Source organism: Python bivittatus, unplaced genomic scaffold (assembly GCF_059951505.1).
Source record: "Python bivittatus isolate LINGU-HERP-01145 unplaced genomic scaffold, Pbiv_v1 ctg000060_np1212, whole genome shotgun sequence".
Classification (NCBI taxonomy): Eukaryota; Metazoa; Chordata; class Lepidosauria; order Squamata; family Pythonidae; genus Python; species Python bivittatus.
Window position 1 is genome coordinate 973754 of NW_028277044.1, and position 17915 is coordinate 991668.

The following is a 17915-nucleotide window of genomic DNA, read 5'->3' on the forward strand; positions in this document are numbered from 1 at the left end:
AGATTTAGGAAGTGTCTTTCCTTCCTTTTGTTATGAACTTAAGTCAGATCATGGGCTTCTACAAAAAACTGCACAATTCCTTTTGTCAGCAGGTACCTCAGTTACCTAGTGGGAGGCAAATAACTTTGTAGGGAATTTGGGCAGAATTACTAATGTTCTTGTTGCAGAAGGTTTGCTAAATGAACAGTATGAAAATCAGTATCGACATTAAGCAAATTACTTTAGAACTACTATAACTGGGATGCATGATTTTTCAAAAAATGTTTATCAATAGATTCTTGATTGAAGTTGATAGATTGCATTTCGTAATACTGTACTTCATTTATTTACAGGTTTAACTGTGGCTACGATGCTTTTCAGCGTACTGAGAAGTCTACTTACGTTTCACATTTTGGTTAATGCAGCTCGGACTTTACACAGCAGAATGTTCCAGTCAGTCTTGAGAACTCCAGTGCTGTTTTTTGACAGAAACCCTATTGGTGAGTCTCCACCACTTCTACGGTACTGAAATGCTCCTAAGTGTTCCAGAGATGGGCAAGAAGAGGCAGATGATATGTGATGCAAGAATATCATTTGAATTATGACATGGCTGCTTGTATGTTATCCTTTTGGTGTCATTGTTGGTTATAGATGTCGCTTTTGCTGTATGTATATGTGTATGATCAAAAGGTATTTTTTTCCTTCATGCCACTTTTTAGCTGAGTGAAAGTTGTGGTATCTGCAGAATGTTCACACTTTTAATGTATACTTAGTGCAGCTGGAAATTTTTGCAGTGTTTAATTTACCTTTCATACTACTCTTATACATGCAGGTGAAATCCGACACTGCATTTTTATTTTTGACTTAAATGGATGCCAAACTGTCAAGATAGCATTAAGTTCAATTAACTTTGGATAATATCTCACTAACAACTATATTTACATGAAGAAATGCAATCACTCTTTTAAAATTTTAGCCAGTCCTTCAACTGCAAGAGAATTATATACATATCTTCTTCAATTTACATCATGGCATTGGTAGAGAAGAATTAAGGCTAATAGAAAATATGCTTAAATGTTCATTGTTTGAGAAAGTACAGAGTAATATTTTGACCCTCTACTGTAACTTTGGTCCAAACTGCAAGACAAAATTGGCTTATTGTAAAAACTCTCCTTGTTTTCTTACTGCCAAAAAGGGTAACAAGTTCAGTTTACTTTGATGCTAATACAGTAGATTATAAATTCCTTTTTGCATAAGCCTCTGGGTATTATTCAGAACCTTTTTTTCTAACCTAGTACTCACCAGAGGTTTTGGATTTCAGTTCCCATCATCCAAAACCAGCATGATCCAAGGCTACCTGAGGATTATGGGTATTGAAATCTAACACATGTTCTCAGGAATAGTCAGTCACCATCAACTTTATAACACACACATGCACATGTGTATATACATATATATATATATATATATATATATATATATATATATATATGTATTTATGTATGTATGTATGTACATACAGTATTAGCTTTTTTTGTGGATTAATATTTGATATTTTTTTTAGGTCCATCAACCAAACAAGCAAATCTGAACTGAATTGGTTTTGACTTACTGGCATCAGTAATGTAAAAGAGGTCTGAAGAAATAGATATTTGCAAAGAGCCATAAAATGACAGAAAAAAATTATGCAATTTACCTCTCCACCAGATTCATCTTTGTGCTATAGGGATGCTATGGGAATTTTCTAAAAACATGTAAAATTAATAACCAAGTGCCTTTAAACTGCTAGCCAGAAAACAGCATAATATAACAAGAGTCCTGTGATTTCAGGCCATGCATAATTTTATAATCCTCAGTCATGTCTTTCTTTACCCATCTTTGTTCCAAAATAAAAAGGCCCTGATGCAGTTGTACTTTGTTTCTCAAAGGGAAGCTGTTGCATTCCACTGAGAATGTTTGTTGCCTTATTCTTTTACTTTTCGTGTGTGTGTGGGTGGGGTGTGTGCGCGTGCGCCTTCCAGTCAGTAATGACTGCCTGGACAAGTCCCTGCAGTTTTCTTGGCAAGATTTCAGAAGTGGTTTGCCATTGCCTCCTTCCTAGGGCTGAGAGAGAGGGACTGGCCCAAGGTCACCCAGCTGGCTTTGTGGCTAAGGTGAGACTAGAACTCATGGTCTCTTAGTTTTTTGCCTGGTGCCTTAACCACTGCACCATGGCTCTACTTACCCTAGCTCTAAAATATCCATTTTTAGGTGTGATTACCAGAACTGTACATAATACTCCCAAAGCAATCCCATCATAGTTTTATATCAAAGCTGTATAATCTGCATTGGCTATTTTGTTTCCAGTTCCCTTTCTAAAGATTCCAAGTTGCCTTTGTTTTAAGAGCAATGACAGGCATGATTGACATTTTCTCTGAGCTGTCCAACCCATGCCTTCAAGAACCTTTACTTGATCAGTTGAGATCCCATTAATGTATATGTACTTGGATTGTTTGCAGATAGTCCCCAGGTTAAGAACGCCCGGTTTAAGGATGATCCATAGTTAAGAATGGAGCCTGTTGTAGCAAAATTCGAGTTAATACACAATGATTTGAGTTAAATACACAATGCTTCGAGTTCATTACACAATACTACTTATACAATATTATACAATAATACTGTTCTGGCTTACATACAAATTCAACTTAAGGACAGACCTTGGGAACGGAACTTGTTCTTAAACTGGGGACTACCTGTATATCAATATGCATAATTTTACACTTACGTTGAACTGTTGATGCCTATTCATTTAGCTTGGACTTTTGAGCTCTTTGCAATCCATTTTTTTGCTATTTCTGCCTTTGAGCTGTTTGTTGCAATTTGCAAGTTGTTATTATTTATTAAATGTTTATGCTACTTGACTCCCAGCAACTCTGAGAGGTTTACAGATGATTTAAAAAATGACAATAAAAGCAACAAGAAACAAAACCTGGGTAGAGATGGCAGAATGACAGATTGGGTGGAAGCAAAGGAAAACAACCTAAGCTAAAAGGAGGCTTCAATCGTTCCTACAAAGGCCTGGGTGAAGAACCAGATCTTCAGGCCCCTTTGAAACACCAGCAGGGTAGGTAGGGGTCATTCAGATCTTGGGGGAAACCTCATTCCAGAGGGCCGGTGCTGCAACAGAGAAGGTGTGCTTCCAGGATCCCAATAGATAGCATTGCTTAATTGAAGGAATCTGGAGCATGCCAACCCTGCCAGATCGAACCTCAAGTAACCAGGCCCTGTGCCATGTAGAGCTTTATGGGTAACAACCAGCACCTTGAATCACACCTGGAAACAAACTGGCAACTAGGGCTGCTCGCGAAGCAAAGGTGTTACATGGGCATACCAAGGCATGCCCATCACTGCTCATGCTGCTGCATTCTGGACCAGTTTTGTGTGAACTCCCCAGAGTCCCCCATTGGGGGGAGATGGGTGAGGAGAAATTTAATAAATAAATAAATACATTTAAGTTTCCGGGTGGTCTTCAAGGGCAGCCCCATGCATTGCAGTAGTCAAGCCGTGAGGTGACCAGGGCATGAGTTACTCTCTGAAGGGCCCCCCCAATCTAGGAAAGGGCACCACTGGTGCACCAGATGAAGCTGTGCAAAGGCCTTCCTGGATACAGCTGCCACCTGCTCATTGAGCAGGAGCTGTGAGTCCAGGAAGACCCTCAAGTTGCTCACTACCCTTGAATGAGTAAGTGCCACTCCACTCAAGGTCAGAGATGAAATATTCCCAGATCTGGGCAGCCCAAACACCCACAGCCACTTGCTCTTGGTAGGATTGATTTGGTGATAGTTCCTCTCCATTCAGTACCCACATAGCCTCCAGGCATTGGGACAGAACCTCAGCAGTCTCACTTGGCAGGCCCAGGGTTGAAAAATACTGTATAACTGGGTATCCTCAGCATACTGATGATACCAACCCCAAATAGGTGGATGACCTCACCCAGTGGTTTTACAGTATGTAGCTGTTGAAAAGGAGGGGAGGGAGAATAGAACCCTGTGATACCCACGCAGGAGGAACCCAAGGAGCGATCTCTTCCCTCCCAACCAACACTGACTGGAACCTGCCCTAGAGAAAGGAAGAGCACCACTGTAAAATGATGCCCCCAATCCCTAACCTATGAAGGATACTGTGGTTTAGGTATCGAAAGCTGCCAAGAGATCAAGAAGCACAAGGATGGATGCACCACCTCCATCCTGGCTCCGCCACAGGTCACCTCCAGGCGAAAGTTTGGCCATTATACTGCCCATCCCTTATTCTAGAACCCTTATAAGATTATTTATTAAATTAATGTATTAAGAAGTACCATGTATTGATCCCTTAAGTATCCCATTTTGAACACCCCTCCAATTTTGAAATTTTCTGACAGCACCTGTCTTCTTCAGTTGTTGCAAAGTTTGCTCAAGAGCTCATGGCGGGAGGCTTTTGGAAAGTCTAAATATTCAATATCTCTATGCTTGCTCTTCCAAAAATAATTGGTATTTTTTCTTTTGTATATACAAAAGAGATTTAAGAGATTATTCATATCCCTTCTGCATTCCTCATGGTGAAGCCTGCTTCTTTTTTATATAAGAAAGGTAGAAAGGGTGTCTTATTTGTTGTTCTTGAACTATCTTGTAAGGTTAGATAGGAAATCCAGGTGGTTCTCCTTGGAGATTTTGTCTCTGTAACTGACTCATTGCAGTCTTTTTCTTTTCTGAAGCATAATCTGCTGATGCATGCCTAAATTTCTCCTGGAGCCCTGGATATTTATGATGGATCTATGGCTGTCAAGGTGGCTCAGATTGGAAAACCATAAAAGGCATGGGTTTGGAGAGATGCAGAATTTAAAGTTGATGCCTTTGGGGATAGAATCCATGAGCTAGTGAATATATTGCCAGAGAGGGAACATACTTCTAGTTTAACATATATCTGTTTTTCTTAAATTATGACATCATATTGAGTAAGGGTGGCCAAAATCCATTTTCCTATTGTCTGAAAATATTACCACCTAACATTTTTAGAGGAAACAGACTCAAGGAGGTAGCAGTGGAAAATCAAAACTTAAATGCAGCTTTGGTAATATAAGTATAAAACAACATGTATTACAGCTCTTGTATGCACTGAATGTACATACGTACGTCTTAACTCAGATATGTTTCCCTTAGACTATAATTCAGTATAATCTGGTTAAAGACTGATTGCAAATTAACCTATGAAACCATGGCATGAAGGAGACTTGCAAATCTTAGATTGCATGAACCCAGAATTTACTTACCAGGGATAAGACATCTGACCTTCTGTTGATGCCTTAACAGCAGGAAGCTGTTCATGATTTGAGATCTTTTCTCACCCTCTCTGTGGATACAAGTGCTTGGGCAGGCAGGAGTAATATGTTCAAGTAATTTCTGCTGCCTTCGAAACCTAGTACGGTGTCAAGGGTTGTACCTTCCGTCCCTTGAGTTCTGTGACTCACAAAGAACTTGGAGGAGAAGAAAGGTATTAGAGAAAAGGGAAGAGCATAAAACCAAGCCAAAATGTATTCCTGACATTAACCAAGACTGTTGGTGAATGTTTCATTCAGTGCAGATTGAATGTAGTTTTTCTGGTCTCTTTGTTTTTACAAAGATAGCATGGTAAAGATAGTATGTGTCTTCTTCTGTAGGCCAAACTTGGATGGACAAGCTTAAGTATGTTTTTGGCATATGCTGGGACTCCTATTATTCTATTAAACTCTTTTAGAGCATCCATCATATTCAGTATTTTAGTGGTATACAGCATAAAGCAAATATAAACAAATATAAAAATCAGAAAGTGGTGGGGGGAGAGATCAGAAGGAGCCTGGTAGCACCTTCTCTAATACATTTTATTAAAAGGCATAAGCTGTTGTGAACTTCAGCCTTTTAATAAAATGTGTTAGTCAGAAAAGATGCTACCAGACTCCTGATTTTTTGCCACTGTAGACTAACATGGCTCTCTACCCATAATGCCTGAAAGAGAGACATCGAGAGATTTAATGGGTGAATAAATAACATTTTTTCCCATTGGTCACAGTAATGGTAGCAATAGCATTAAAATGACCTTCTTGATGAGCATTTTGCAACTGGGGTGTTACTGCCAAGTGGGGGTGCAGCAAAGCATGCTTAGGCATTATGTGTGCACCAATCCATCCTTAATTATAGCATCTTGGCAAACTGCTAGTAGAATTTCCCAAGTAAAAGGGTACAGTAAGAAAAGGCTATCATAACAGCTGTATTACTTGTAACTTGAATAATTATGCCTTCTGTTCTTCTAGCACAAGAGGGCAGTATGATCTGTTTTATCCTATTCTAGCTTTACTATGAACGCACTTTTAAAAGAGGCAAAGATATTTCTTGACTATTCTTAGTGTCATGTTTTGAGGAGTCAAATGTGTGGATATAGATAAAATTTCTAAAGCTTGACCTCCATTATTTTGAATGTAACAGGGCCCTGAAGGACTATAGACACAGTAGCAATTAGTGTAAGCAGTGCTGAGTTAAAAAGACCAAAGATAAAGCAACTTCATATTTATGTGCAATATCTTATAGGACAGGCAACTATATGTCTGAATTATTAATGCTTTAGAATGAAATGTTGACTATTCTAATTTGACTTAAGACAATTGCAAGGCACATTATTTGTTTCTTTTCAGTGTTCACCAAACATAAAGGCCTAAAGTTTTGTTATGCAAGTCATGTGGAATGAATTCCCTTTAGGGGCTGTGCTGGAGAACCTTCAACGGGATTATGCCAGTATCTAAAAGTGAGTGCATGTCAAGAAGCAAGGCCCAGGGGCTTATTCTCTCAAAGCAGGAGCAGACCAACTGAGCTCGCCAAAAAAGGAATACAGTTTTAGAAGGAAGTGTTGAGTTGCAATTTAGCCAGACTGAATGGTGAGACTACACATGGTGGTTTTTAAGCAATCGCTGCTTGTTCACCCAAGCAATTCTTCTCAGATGATAGCATGTTTTAACAAGAAATACTGGTTGGAAGGCATGTAATTTTAAAAGCAGGTAGTATTTTTGATGTATCATATGAACAGGTTACAAGGGATAACTTCATATTAAAATGTTCCATTGGCAATGTCATTCATCAATCATATAAGCTCTTGGGCATACTGCCAAAAGATTACTGTGTTATGTCTGTCCAGGATGAATTACCGATCTGGCCTTTTTTTGGAAAGTAGATGTATTTTAATATATATCTATATCTGTATCTTAATGAAAAATACACATCTGGAGGTTTGATGATTTGCATCTTTCTAACTTAGATCATTTTAGATTAGTTCAAAGTACTGATAGCTTTTGTTTTATTTCCACTTCATTTGACTAAGTATCTTAATTGTAGAAAAATCTCCTTATTGTATGTTAGTGTTCATTGCCTATGAAAAGTTTACTCCTCCCGTTAATAGACAAAAGGAGTCCAATAGAAGTGATAGCTTGCAAAGATAGACTCAAGCTGCATCGATCATAAAAATCCTAACTACTGCTTAATATTCTAAATATTATTTCTGGGTGTTTGCATGGAACAGTTAGTAGGCTGAAGTATAAGGTGTGGTAATTAAACCTGTTTGGCTGCCACATATTTAAAGTGAAAAGAATACCTTAAATGTTTTTTCATATAACAATGGTTCTGTGTACTTTAACTTTATCAGGGTGTGATATTGAATGATTTTTGTGGGAGTTGCTCTGTTACAGCTATTTGTATCATAATAGCTTTTGTTACAAGTTTAAATAGTCTTACTTACACATGCATCTATTTGATTATAACTCTTGAGATTCTGTTAGGAACCCTTTATAAAGCTGATTGCTCTAGGAGTCGGCTAAGATAAGACAAATATTACATTCAGGGTTTGTGTGCATTAACTATCTATTCGTGGGGTCAAACTCTTTTGATGCCAAAACACTTGCTTACCAAGATGTGAACTACTGTATTGGATGTAGAGCTGTCACTAAAATTATTTTGCAGAGCTGTGCATTTCCCTGCCTTCTGCACCAATGCAACCTGGGATGAGTCAAACACACGCAAGAGAGAGAGACTCTTCACTCTGGGTGCCCATTGCTTTGTACTTGGAACCTTCCCAAGAGAGGCAAACATTAAAATCTGGGTTCTTTCTGAAAAGTTTGTCAACAGCCATATCAGATGTTCAGGAAGGAGACTGAACTACAGCTAAGCGTGTCTGATCTGCCCCCAGATCCAATCTCTCTGTGCCTGAGAAAGACTAGCAGGGCAGACAGAGGGCTAGGTTGAGTGCCTCCTTTTCCTGCTGTCCTAATGAAGGAAGAAAGCATTTGGACATGCAGATTCAGGTGACACAGAGCAGATTCTCCTTCCGCATGTTAAGGAAGAAAAGTCTGAAGGAGAACAGTTGCCTCTTTCAGATGATTCATACTGGCCAGGGTAGAAGTTTGAAGCGGGGAGCTAGAAGAAAAATAAGGATATCAGCTATGTAGCTGGCTTTGTTTTTCCTGGCTTTTCAGGGCGGTATCAAGATTAGAGGGGCTCTGGGTCCTATGGATCTAAAACCTCAAAAAATGGAGAAGAATACAGTATGTTCCTACACGTCCCTTGCCTTCCTCTTTGAATTTTGGAGCACTGGCAGTTTTCTACTGTTGCAGTAAGGACCTTTTGGAGATTTACAGTCAAGGTAGCTTAAAGTGTCTGAAAGAAATCTGGTGAACAAAAGCAACACATCAACTGACCTTTCCTTCTTTAAGATTAGCTTCCTCTTTCCATGAATTGAGACCCAAGCTTTTGTCACCTTCCACCTCACAGGATTTGATACTCCCCTGGGCCAACTGAAAACAAGGTATATAATCTAGTAAGAAAGACACAGAAGACTTAGACATGCTATCAGTAGAGATGCTTGGGACACAGAGTATCTCTTTCTAATGACAAATGATTAAATGAACTGTAAGGAGTTTTTCTAAATGGCAGGTCTTGGCACTGGACTTTGCCAGTGCAGTAAGAGGTAATATTGTGATGGCATATCCTTTGTTGAATGACTTCTGTAGAGCTTGCCCATGGCTTGGTTGACAGTGGTTATTATGAAGACGCTCTCAGCATCTTCTCAATGGAAGGAAGTAAGAAGTGGAGCCTCTTCAGGATCTGAGTGGCAACTATGCTTTTTAACTTGTTTATAAACAGTCTTCATTTAGGGTAAGCACTGAGTTGGCCAACTGTTATATTTAAATAAATGTAAAGTGATGCATGTTGGGGCAGAAAACCCCAATTTCTCATAAGCATTGATGAGGTCTGAGTTGTGAGGAAGTGGGAACTAACCAAGAAAAAGATTGTGGGGGTATGGTGGATAGTATAGTGAAGACACTGACTCTGTGTGCAACAGCTGTGAAAAAACAAATTCAGTGCTAGGGATCATTAGGAAAGGGATTGAAAATAAAATACTAACATTATAATTGTTGTTCAGTCGTTAAGTCATGTCCGACTGTTCGTGACCACATGAACCATATCGCGCCAGGCAGTCCTGTCCTTCGTTGCCTCCCTGAGTTTGCTCAGTTTCATGCTCAACATTATAATGCCTCTGTACAAATCTGTGGTTCATCTGCATCTGGAACACTGCATAATTCTGGTGGCCATGCTTGAAAAAGAATGTAATAGAGTTGGAGGAAGTGCAGAAGAAGGTAACCAAAATTATCCACAGGCTCAAATTATCTCTGTGAGAAAAGGCTAGCCTTTGTTTGGGACTCTTTATCTTAGAAAAAGGTTGACTGAGGTGTAGAAAATAATGGCTAGCATGGAAAAAGTGGATAGGATATGTTTTTTTCCATCTTTCAAAATACCAGGTCTTTCAGTGAAAATGAAACCCTTTTAAAACAGACAAAAAAGCCATTCTCAACATAGTGCATAATTAACTTATGGAATTCATTAACACAAGACATGGTGGTAGCCATTAACTTAGATGGATTTAAAAGGGATTGGATAGATTGATGGAAGACAAGTCTATCAAGAATTATTTGTCTTGAAAACTCAACATTACCTCTGGAGGGAGAGGGGGTTGTCCCCATTTTCTTCTTGTGAGTACCCCAGGGACATCTGGCTGCCCCCATGAGAAATAAAAGGCAGGACTAAGTGGACCTTGACCTGGTGGAGCCAGGCTCTCCTTGTCTTCTTGCATACTGTATTCGTCCAGGTGGTTTGGTGTATCCATTTCCCAGGGTCAGAGGGGACCTCTGTGGTGACAAATGGCCTCTGGATTGTGTCTGTCAGGAGTTCGCAGTCAAAGATTTGAAGTTTAGAACTGGATACGGTTTACACTAAAGATGGGGTGTATGTGAGATTTAATTTGACCCTTTTTTTCTAATTTGCAAATTATTGAAATACTAGTGTAAGCAAAATGCTGATGAAGCATACTGGGTCTGTGTTAGGTTTTTTAATATCTCCATTAGCCAGAAACAGAGAGAAGTACAATATGGAAACGGTGTCTTTCGTTCTGTAACTTAGGCAGCTGTGAATTGGAAGGCACTGAAGCCTCTTACAATTAAAACTTACTTCATTAATAGCTGCCGGTTGTTTTTGTGATGCAGAGAAGACTTTCTCCCAGATGATTCTGGGTAATCTATGCTGCAGCATCTGGATGAATTAATTAGGCTTCTGCCAGATTGCATGCACCTGGCAGATTATGTAACAGTTGTGGAGTGCTTTTGTGCTCGGGAGAATCTTCAAATGACTTTTGATTTTTTTTTCCAAGGCATCTCTTAGATTAAGAGAACCCAAACTATGCAATAAATGAGGAGAGTGAAGAACTGTGACTGTGTGGGGTGGAAAGATATAAATTGTAAAATCGGAGGGATAGAAATGAAGAGTTTCACTTGTCGTAAGATTCTGACAAAGTGCAGGAAGCAGCTAGAATGGCCGTTAGAAAATTGCAGAGACTGGGTAAAATGATGGTGTTTTCAGTTCACAAAGTTTATGCCATTTTCTCAAATTGGGGCATATTCTGGATCCATATACAGTATGAAATGCAGGGATTTGTTGTATAGCACTCTTGGCTTATTACTAATTGCATGGGGTTTTATAATCACTTGAATTGTTAAATAGCCACAGCTCTCTGCTCCTGCAAGTGCTGCATCGGCTGCCAGTTTCATGTTCTGACCTAAGTTTACAGAGCCCAACGATTTAAAATGGTCGCTTCTCAAATATATACATTCAGAGGTGTCCTATTGGATATACGATGACATGATGCATATTACGACATCACTGTGCAGGGCATGGTCAAAAAGATCGAGTTGGCGGCCATGATGGTGCTATCAGAGCCTGTTTTTTTATGTGTGTGGTGAACACCCTGATCTCACAAATGATGCAAATGATGTAGTGTGGATCAGTTGCGCAATGACATCTTGACAGTCACAGTATCCTGTGCTGTGGCCAGGTGGAGAGACTTCTCAGTGGCTGCCTTCCTATTACAGAACTCTCCCCCAAAGGAAGTGAGGCCATCCTGCCTTCTACAGTAGTAAATAAAAATCAAAGGCACACCTGTTCATCTAAGGATTTCTTCCAAGACCAAAGAGAAGTTTATTTTTTTTTATGTTACCATTTTGTTTAAATGTTATATCAAATATTTTAATGGTTATTTCTTACACTATTCTGGGTTCATGTAGGAAGAACAGGAGCATAAAAATAAGACAATAATTTTAATAGCAAATAAGGAGGTATATACGCATGACAGAATAAGCAATATTCTGCCTAGAAAATGACGTGGAGTGCAGCAATAGCTTTAATGTGGGGCTGCTTATATAGCAATGTTTCCATTGTTCTGGTTTCTTTTTCACATCCACGGGCTGAGAGGTTCTCCCCTGCATTTCATAGAAATGGATACCTAGAGAAGGAGTGGGCTGTTCAGCAACTGAGTCAAATCCCCCTCTCAATTCACAAATCCAAATTCAAGCATTCAGAACAGAATCAGAATCATTTGGTAGTGGGGCTGGTTGGCACCTGTACACTTGAACAAATCTCCAAGTAAGTCTAGTAAGTTACACTTAAGTACAATCACAGAGGACATTCATACTGTAGGTAAAGCTGTCACCAGCTAGTCTAGCTATACGTGAGGTTTCATTATTTATAGGCTGATGAGCTGCATGCAAAAGCATTTATGGCATCAAACTGTGGTAAAACAGAAACTTTCCTATCTTTAAAAAAGATAAACATGTAAATAGAGGTCTCCCCCCAGAGTCCCCCATTGGGGGGAGATGGGCGGAGAGAAATTTAATAAATAAATAAATAAATATATTTGTACTTCAGGAGACTACAAACACATGACTGAATACATTATGTCAGCTTTATGTGCAAGACATATCAGGTATGTGTTGCACATAAAGGCTTATATTCACATAATTTGTCTATTTTGTTGTGTTCTGGTAGAAGATCTGTCCTAATAGTGAACAGAAAAGAAATAGTGGTTCAGAAAAGCTTAACAGCTGGACTGTAGTCTTTCTCTGTCAAAAGCAGTCAATATAGCAATTTGATTCAATAATATAGAGTAGTGTCTGTTCCTTTCCATTTGCTGAGTGTGGTTGACCAAGAATTTTTGATGAAGGAGTTCGTCAATAAATAAATCTTGTTTCTTGAATGCCTGTGATTCTTATTTAAGATATGATTATTTTATTCCTAGGATATGTTTCACATGGCACATTGAAACAGTACTGGAGTTATCAGAGACGTAGCTGCAAGTTGGCATGGGAGGGAATTGAGACAAAGAATGGAGGCTTTAGATGTACCACCCTCTGTTTTTAACTTTCCTGAAGTCTGGCTTTTTTTTTTTTTGCTCCTTGCAGCAGATAATAAATATGCATCTTTGATACAAGCTGTAATCCTTCAGTGGGGTTTGAATCCAGTTCTAAACTCTCTGGTGTCAGCTGTTTTTCTGAATGAGTCCTGTCCCAATTTCTTAAAAATTTATTTATTTATTTAATAGTTTTATTAAAAGTTTTAAAAACAAAGGTAAAAACTAATACAAAGTAATATAAAGTAAGGGGAAAAAAGAAAAATCATAGAGAAAGCTAAAAGTGCCTGAAAGAAAAAGTAAAAGAATAGAAAAGAAAGAAAAAAGATACAAAGAAGTGGCTTCCAATCTTCTTTGCAGCAGTTATACGTACAATTATAAATGTACCTCTGTTTCTAAAGTTACATCATGACTCTCTTCTTTCTATAATCTATCCTATCTAATCATTAAAACCATAAATCATAAGTTCATTTTTTTTCTGTTTTACACAAAACGTCCATAAGGGTGTTTTATGCAAAAAGTCCATAAAGGGCATCCTGTCCTGATTTTAAATGTAGAAGGAGGCTAAATCTTATGAAGAATATTTAAAGGAACTGGATATGTTTAGCCTAAAGAAGAGAAGGTTGAAGGGAGACATAATAGCAGTCTTCCAATACTTGAAGGGCTGTCTCAAGGAAAAGGGTATGTGTTTACTTTCCATAGTGCCTAAACATAAGATAAGAACCAGTGGGTGGAATCTTAAATCCTGACTGGAGGTTAAATCCTATGAAGAACAGTTAAAGGAAATCGATATGTTTAGCCTAAAGATGGGCTTAAAGAAGAGAAGGTTGAAGGAAGACATGATAGTAGTCCTTCAATACTTGAAGGGCTGTCACAAGGAAGAAAGTGTGGATTTATGCTCCTTAGTGCCCAAAGGATAGGACAAGAACCAGTAGGTGGAAGCTTTTCAGATGTAAACTCAAAATAAGGATTGTGAGGCCTGTTAAGCAGAGAAATAGTCTGCCTCCTGGAGATGTGGGTGCTCCATCATTGAAGGCTGGACAACCATTTGTCTGGGATAGTCTTAGGATTCCTGCTGTGGACAAGGGTTTGACCTAGAATTCACCCAAGGTCCCTTCCAACTCCATAATACTGAAATAGGTTTCGGCTTGCTTTAATTGATCCTGAGCAGAATGATGAACTGTGAATAACTGCCACATGTTTTAAAGGAACAAAAACATTTTGATTTTATGCTAGGTGCCTATTGGATTTATAGTATTAGGATCTTCCCTTTTTTCTCTTTGCTTTCTTTTTCATTTCTTTAACAGCATTCATCTGGATTAGGACAATGAAGTTTCTGATGACATATTGATAATTTTAACAGCATTGTAGAAAAATTCTCACCCTGCTTCCATACCAACAGTTAGGGAACTTAAGCACACAGAATTTACCAGGAATTTGATGTTCTAGGTTGGAGGTCTCACTGGTTTCATAACAGTCATTCCATTAAACCTATATTCCAGGCTCATTAAAGACAATGCATGCATCTGGAAAGCCAATAGGAGGTAACTGCAGTCCTTTTCTTTGAATGGATCAACAGCTGCTATCTGTATATGCTGCAAAGGTAACTTGCCTTCAATAAATTTGCTTTCAAAGCCCTCCTGCTGCTTGACAATGCCCCTGGCCACCCTTCAGCCTGCCCACCTGTACCTGGAGATCAGTTTCTCACTACCCAACACCACCTCCAGACAATGGAGCATGGTCTGATAGTGACTTTCAAGTCATATTACTCTCGCCACACCTTCAGAATGCTATTGGATCTCATGGAAGATGATTCTTCTCTGTCAGTCGGTAATTGCTGGAGGAGCTGCATTGAGTTGCATTGAGAATATTGCAGCATCCTTTGCAGAGGTCAGTGCGGAATACAGCATGGAAAAACATGTGGCACAGGATAGCCACCTATTCATCTGCTGCATCTGTTTTCATGGATGGTGGATGAAGTGGAGTGATCACCTATCTTGTGTGCAGCATTTGTAGACAAGGCCCTCAAGATAAGCTACTTGAGGTGGAAGACTTCTTACATTACCATCAGGAAAAGCTCACAGAAGAAGAATTGCTGACAAAGGGTGACAAAAAAAGAAAGGAGAACATCATTTAGGGGGACAAAGAAGAAGAGAAGAAAGAGGAAAGGATTTTTCTTTCCAAGTCTTTCACCAGTAAGAAGCTGTCTGAGATCCTGCAGCTTGTCAGACAAGGTGTTTGAATTTGACCTTTGGTGGAGGTCAGCCTCCAGTTCAAACAGAAGCTGGCAGCTGTTTTGCAACTGTAGAAGGACGCTTATTTGGGTCAGCAAAGCAAGACCAGGCAAGCATCATCACCAGCTACTTTGCAAAAACAAATGGGTCATCTTCAGAAAGTGAAGTGGTTGGAAGAGGAGGAGGAAATCTTTCCTGCTTCCTTGCTTTGATTTGCTGCAGGCCAGAGACTGGAGAGAGATGATGTGCTGCTAGTTCCAATAGTGGAGTGAAGGAACTCTACTACTTCTTTGTGCTTGCTTGCTGCAGGCCAGAAACTAGAGAACATCATTCTATATAGTATTCTTTATTCTTCACTTTGAATAAAGACACAATGGGTGGCTAAGGTGCAGTATAATTCATGTTTATAGCACATATTTTTCCTTGATTTTTTGATATTTGGCGGGTGAGTTTTTAGTCATTTTCTAGTGCTCCGATACCTAACCCCCCAGTTCCCATAGGCTTGGTGTCTTGTTATTTGCAGTTTCATCATCCATGAATAACAGCGTCCATCTGTATTAGGTATTTGTTGGAAAAGCTTCTTGTGTATAAAGACTCTGAATAAAGCAGGTGGTTAAAGAAACACCATGATTAAACATGTAGGAGAAAGTAAACAACCACAAAGGTAACCCTCCATTTGAAAGCACAGCAGAACAAAAGCACAAATGTGATAAAAGGACCAGAGGCCACTTCTAAATATCCATATAGTTAAAGGGGTAAGTTGGACTTTCAGTTTTCTGTGGAAACATTAACTTCAGTGCTCATATGGTTTGCATAAAAAACACTATATTGTTCTCTAGTAGGATTCCCACTGACAAATACTTCTGCCTACAAAAGAAGTAAAACTGATAATGTTATATCATTGTTTGGTGTTAAGTGCAATAAAGAAGAAAGTATAAAGGAAAGAGTATAAAATATAATAATCTGATGCCTCAGTCACTACCTATGCTTTGGTTCATGAAGGATGCCACAATGTGCCTGTTGCCAAAATTGTGAGAACATTTACTTTACCCATGGCCACATGAATAGACCTGGAGATATCATGATCTGTGTTTCCAATGAGGAAGATGCACCAGTGTTTTTGTTAGAACCTATGAACTTTATGAGTCTGGGTCTCATTCTTGTTTGTTAATCCTCAGAGAGTCAGTGCGAAGAAAGAGTTTCTGGTGTTTTAATCATCCATACCCAGAGTCTCTCCTTCCACCATTATTATTATTTGTTCTCATAATAAGCCCACAAAGAGGGTTCATAGTAAAGCTCCCTTTTAAGAGTATACATTATTCTAATTGTTTGGAGGAAAACAAAAATGACTTAGGAAACAGCTGGAATACAATCAAAAGGCCCTATAAAAAACTCATATGCTTCCTTGAGTTTTCCAGGTAGAACAAGCAAAGAATATTAAATCTCATAATGACATAACTGCAGTGGATTGAAGATGAAGCAAAACAGTGTTTCGATGCCTGAGGCTGATAGTTTTGTAAGAGAGATGTGAAGTTATACCAGACAGACAGTCTCTCTTTCTCCCTCTCTCACTTGAAATGTGTTTGTGAGTGTGCATCTATCCATTCTCAGTGTGTTTCTTTCTGCTTCAAAATGTGGCTGCTTATCCATCCTCATATTCTCTCAAATATCTTTTTGTTTTTAAATCATAACTTGTTTAGCAATAACTTGGGGCTAAACATTTAGTTGTGGTGCTTAGCAGGTTGATTTTGTTTCTGGTGGAGGAAAACAGCAGAGTGGAGAAATGGAGAAGAGGAAGGACATCGTCCTTTCTCCAGCCATTGTGTCATGTGAGTGAGTGTTTCTGCCTGCGCATCTCAGCGGTCATCTCCCTCAGCTCAGTGTTGGTTTGGGAACATATTTGAAGCCCCAGAGAGAGAAAAATGCCCTTCCCTCCATTTTGCTGCTGTGCCATGCCCCCTTGCAAGCCAGCTTTTTAAGCAAACTGAATATGATCAGTTGAGCTCGAGATACAATCAGTGCAGTTCTGTGTGCATTCCCATGTGATCTTATGCACTTCTTAACTGATATTCTGCTGTCCTCTTGTGAAATAAAGGATGGCCAAGCCTAAACCTGCTTAACTTCAACAGGATTGCTGCATTGTAAGCTTTCAGAGATTTCCCTGGGAACTGTATGCCCGTTGCAATATGTAATTACAAGTTGCGTATCAACCAATAATAAGAATGTAATTTGGCCTTTTGACACTCAGACCTTACCTTTTCTATGTGCATTGGCAATCTGATAACTGCTTTTGGGGTACATTGGGAGAACTGGCTGGGCTGAAAAAGCTGAGAAATTTTTCATGAGACGCAACGGGTCTCAGGTATGTGCTACCTTCAGCCCATTTTCTTCCCAGGCAACCGATATTTTCAAGGCAAATGAGTACCTGTCTCTGCCTGAACTGCTTGGTCTTTTCCTGCTTTCCTTCCAGGAATAGGACTGCTTGTTCAGCAGGATCTCTTCCTCAGTTGCTTCCCATTGTAATAACCTTCTTGTCAGGTGTTCATTACATCTTGGTTTTTTTAAGCATGCATGTCTGTTTGATGCCAGGTATGGCAATTCTGACTTGTCTTATTTGTTATACTATTAATTACTTTGTAAAATGCAATTCTGTAAGTGACCTGCCAAATAAAGCAAACTAAAAACAAGTACTTCAGTTAATAGTATCTAAATCTTGTATAATTACTAGTATTAGTAAAGGGGGAAGGTCCCTCAATAAATCACATAAAAGAATTAAAGCCATTATTCCAACCCATGAACATCTAATCATTTTGCTTAAGTTTCATTCCTTTTCTGTGTCTCTGGTTTAGATGTAATCTGCAGATCTCATTGGTAACCTGCTTTCTTCTGGAGATTGTTAATCCAATAAGAATACAATGGAATAGTAGATAGTTC

The 17915-nt window shown here is 39.0% G+C and overlaps 1 protein-coding gene across 5 annotated transcripts in view; it reads left to right on the forward strand.

The window, feature by feature from the left end:
• ABCC4 (ATP binding cassette subfamily C member 4 (PEL blood group)) overlaps positions 1–17915 on the forward strand; it is a 199117-nt gene that overhangs the window by 94420 nt on the left and 86782 nt on the right. For all 5 annotated transcript variants that reach the window (XM_088136451.1, XM_088136452.1, XM_088136453.1 and 2 more), the window contains one exon: positions 333–479. In XM_088136451.1, coding sequence (XP_087992577.1) covers positions 333–479 — 147 coding nt within the window. The remainder of the gene's footprint in view (positions 1–332; positions 480–17915) is intronic.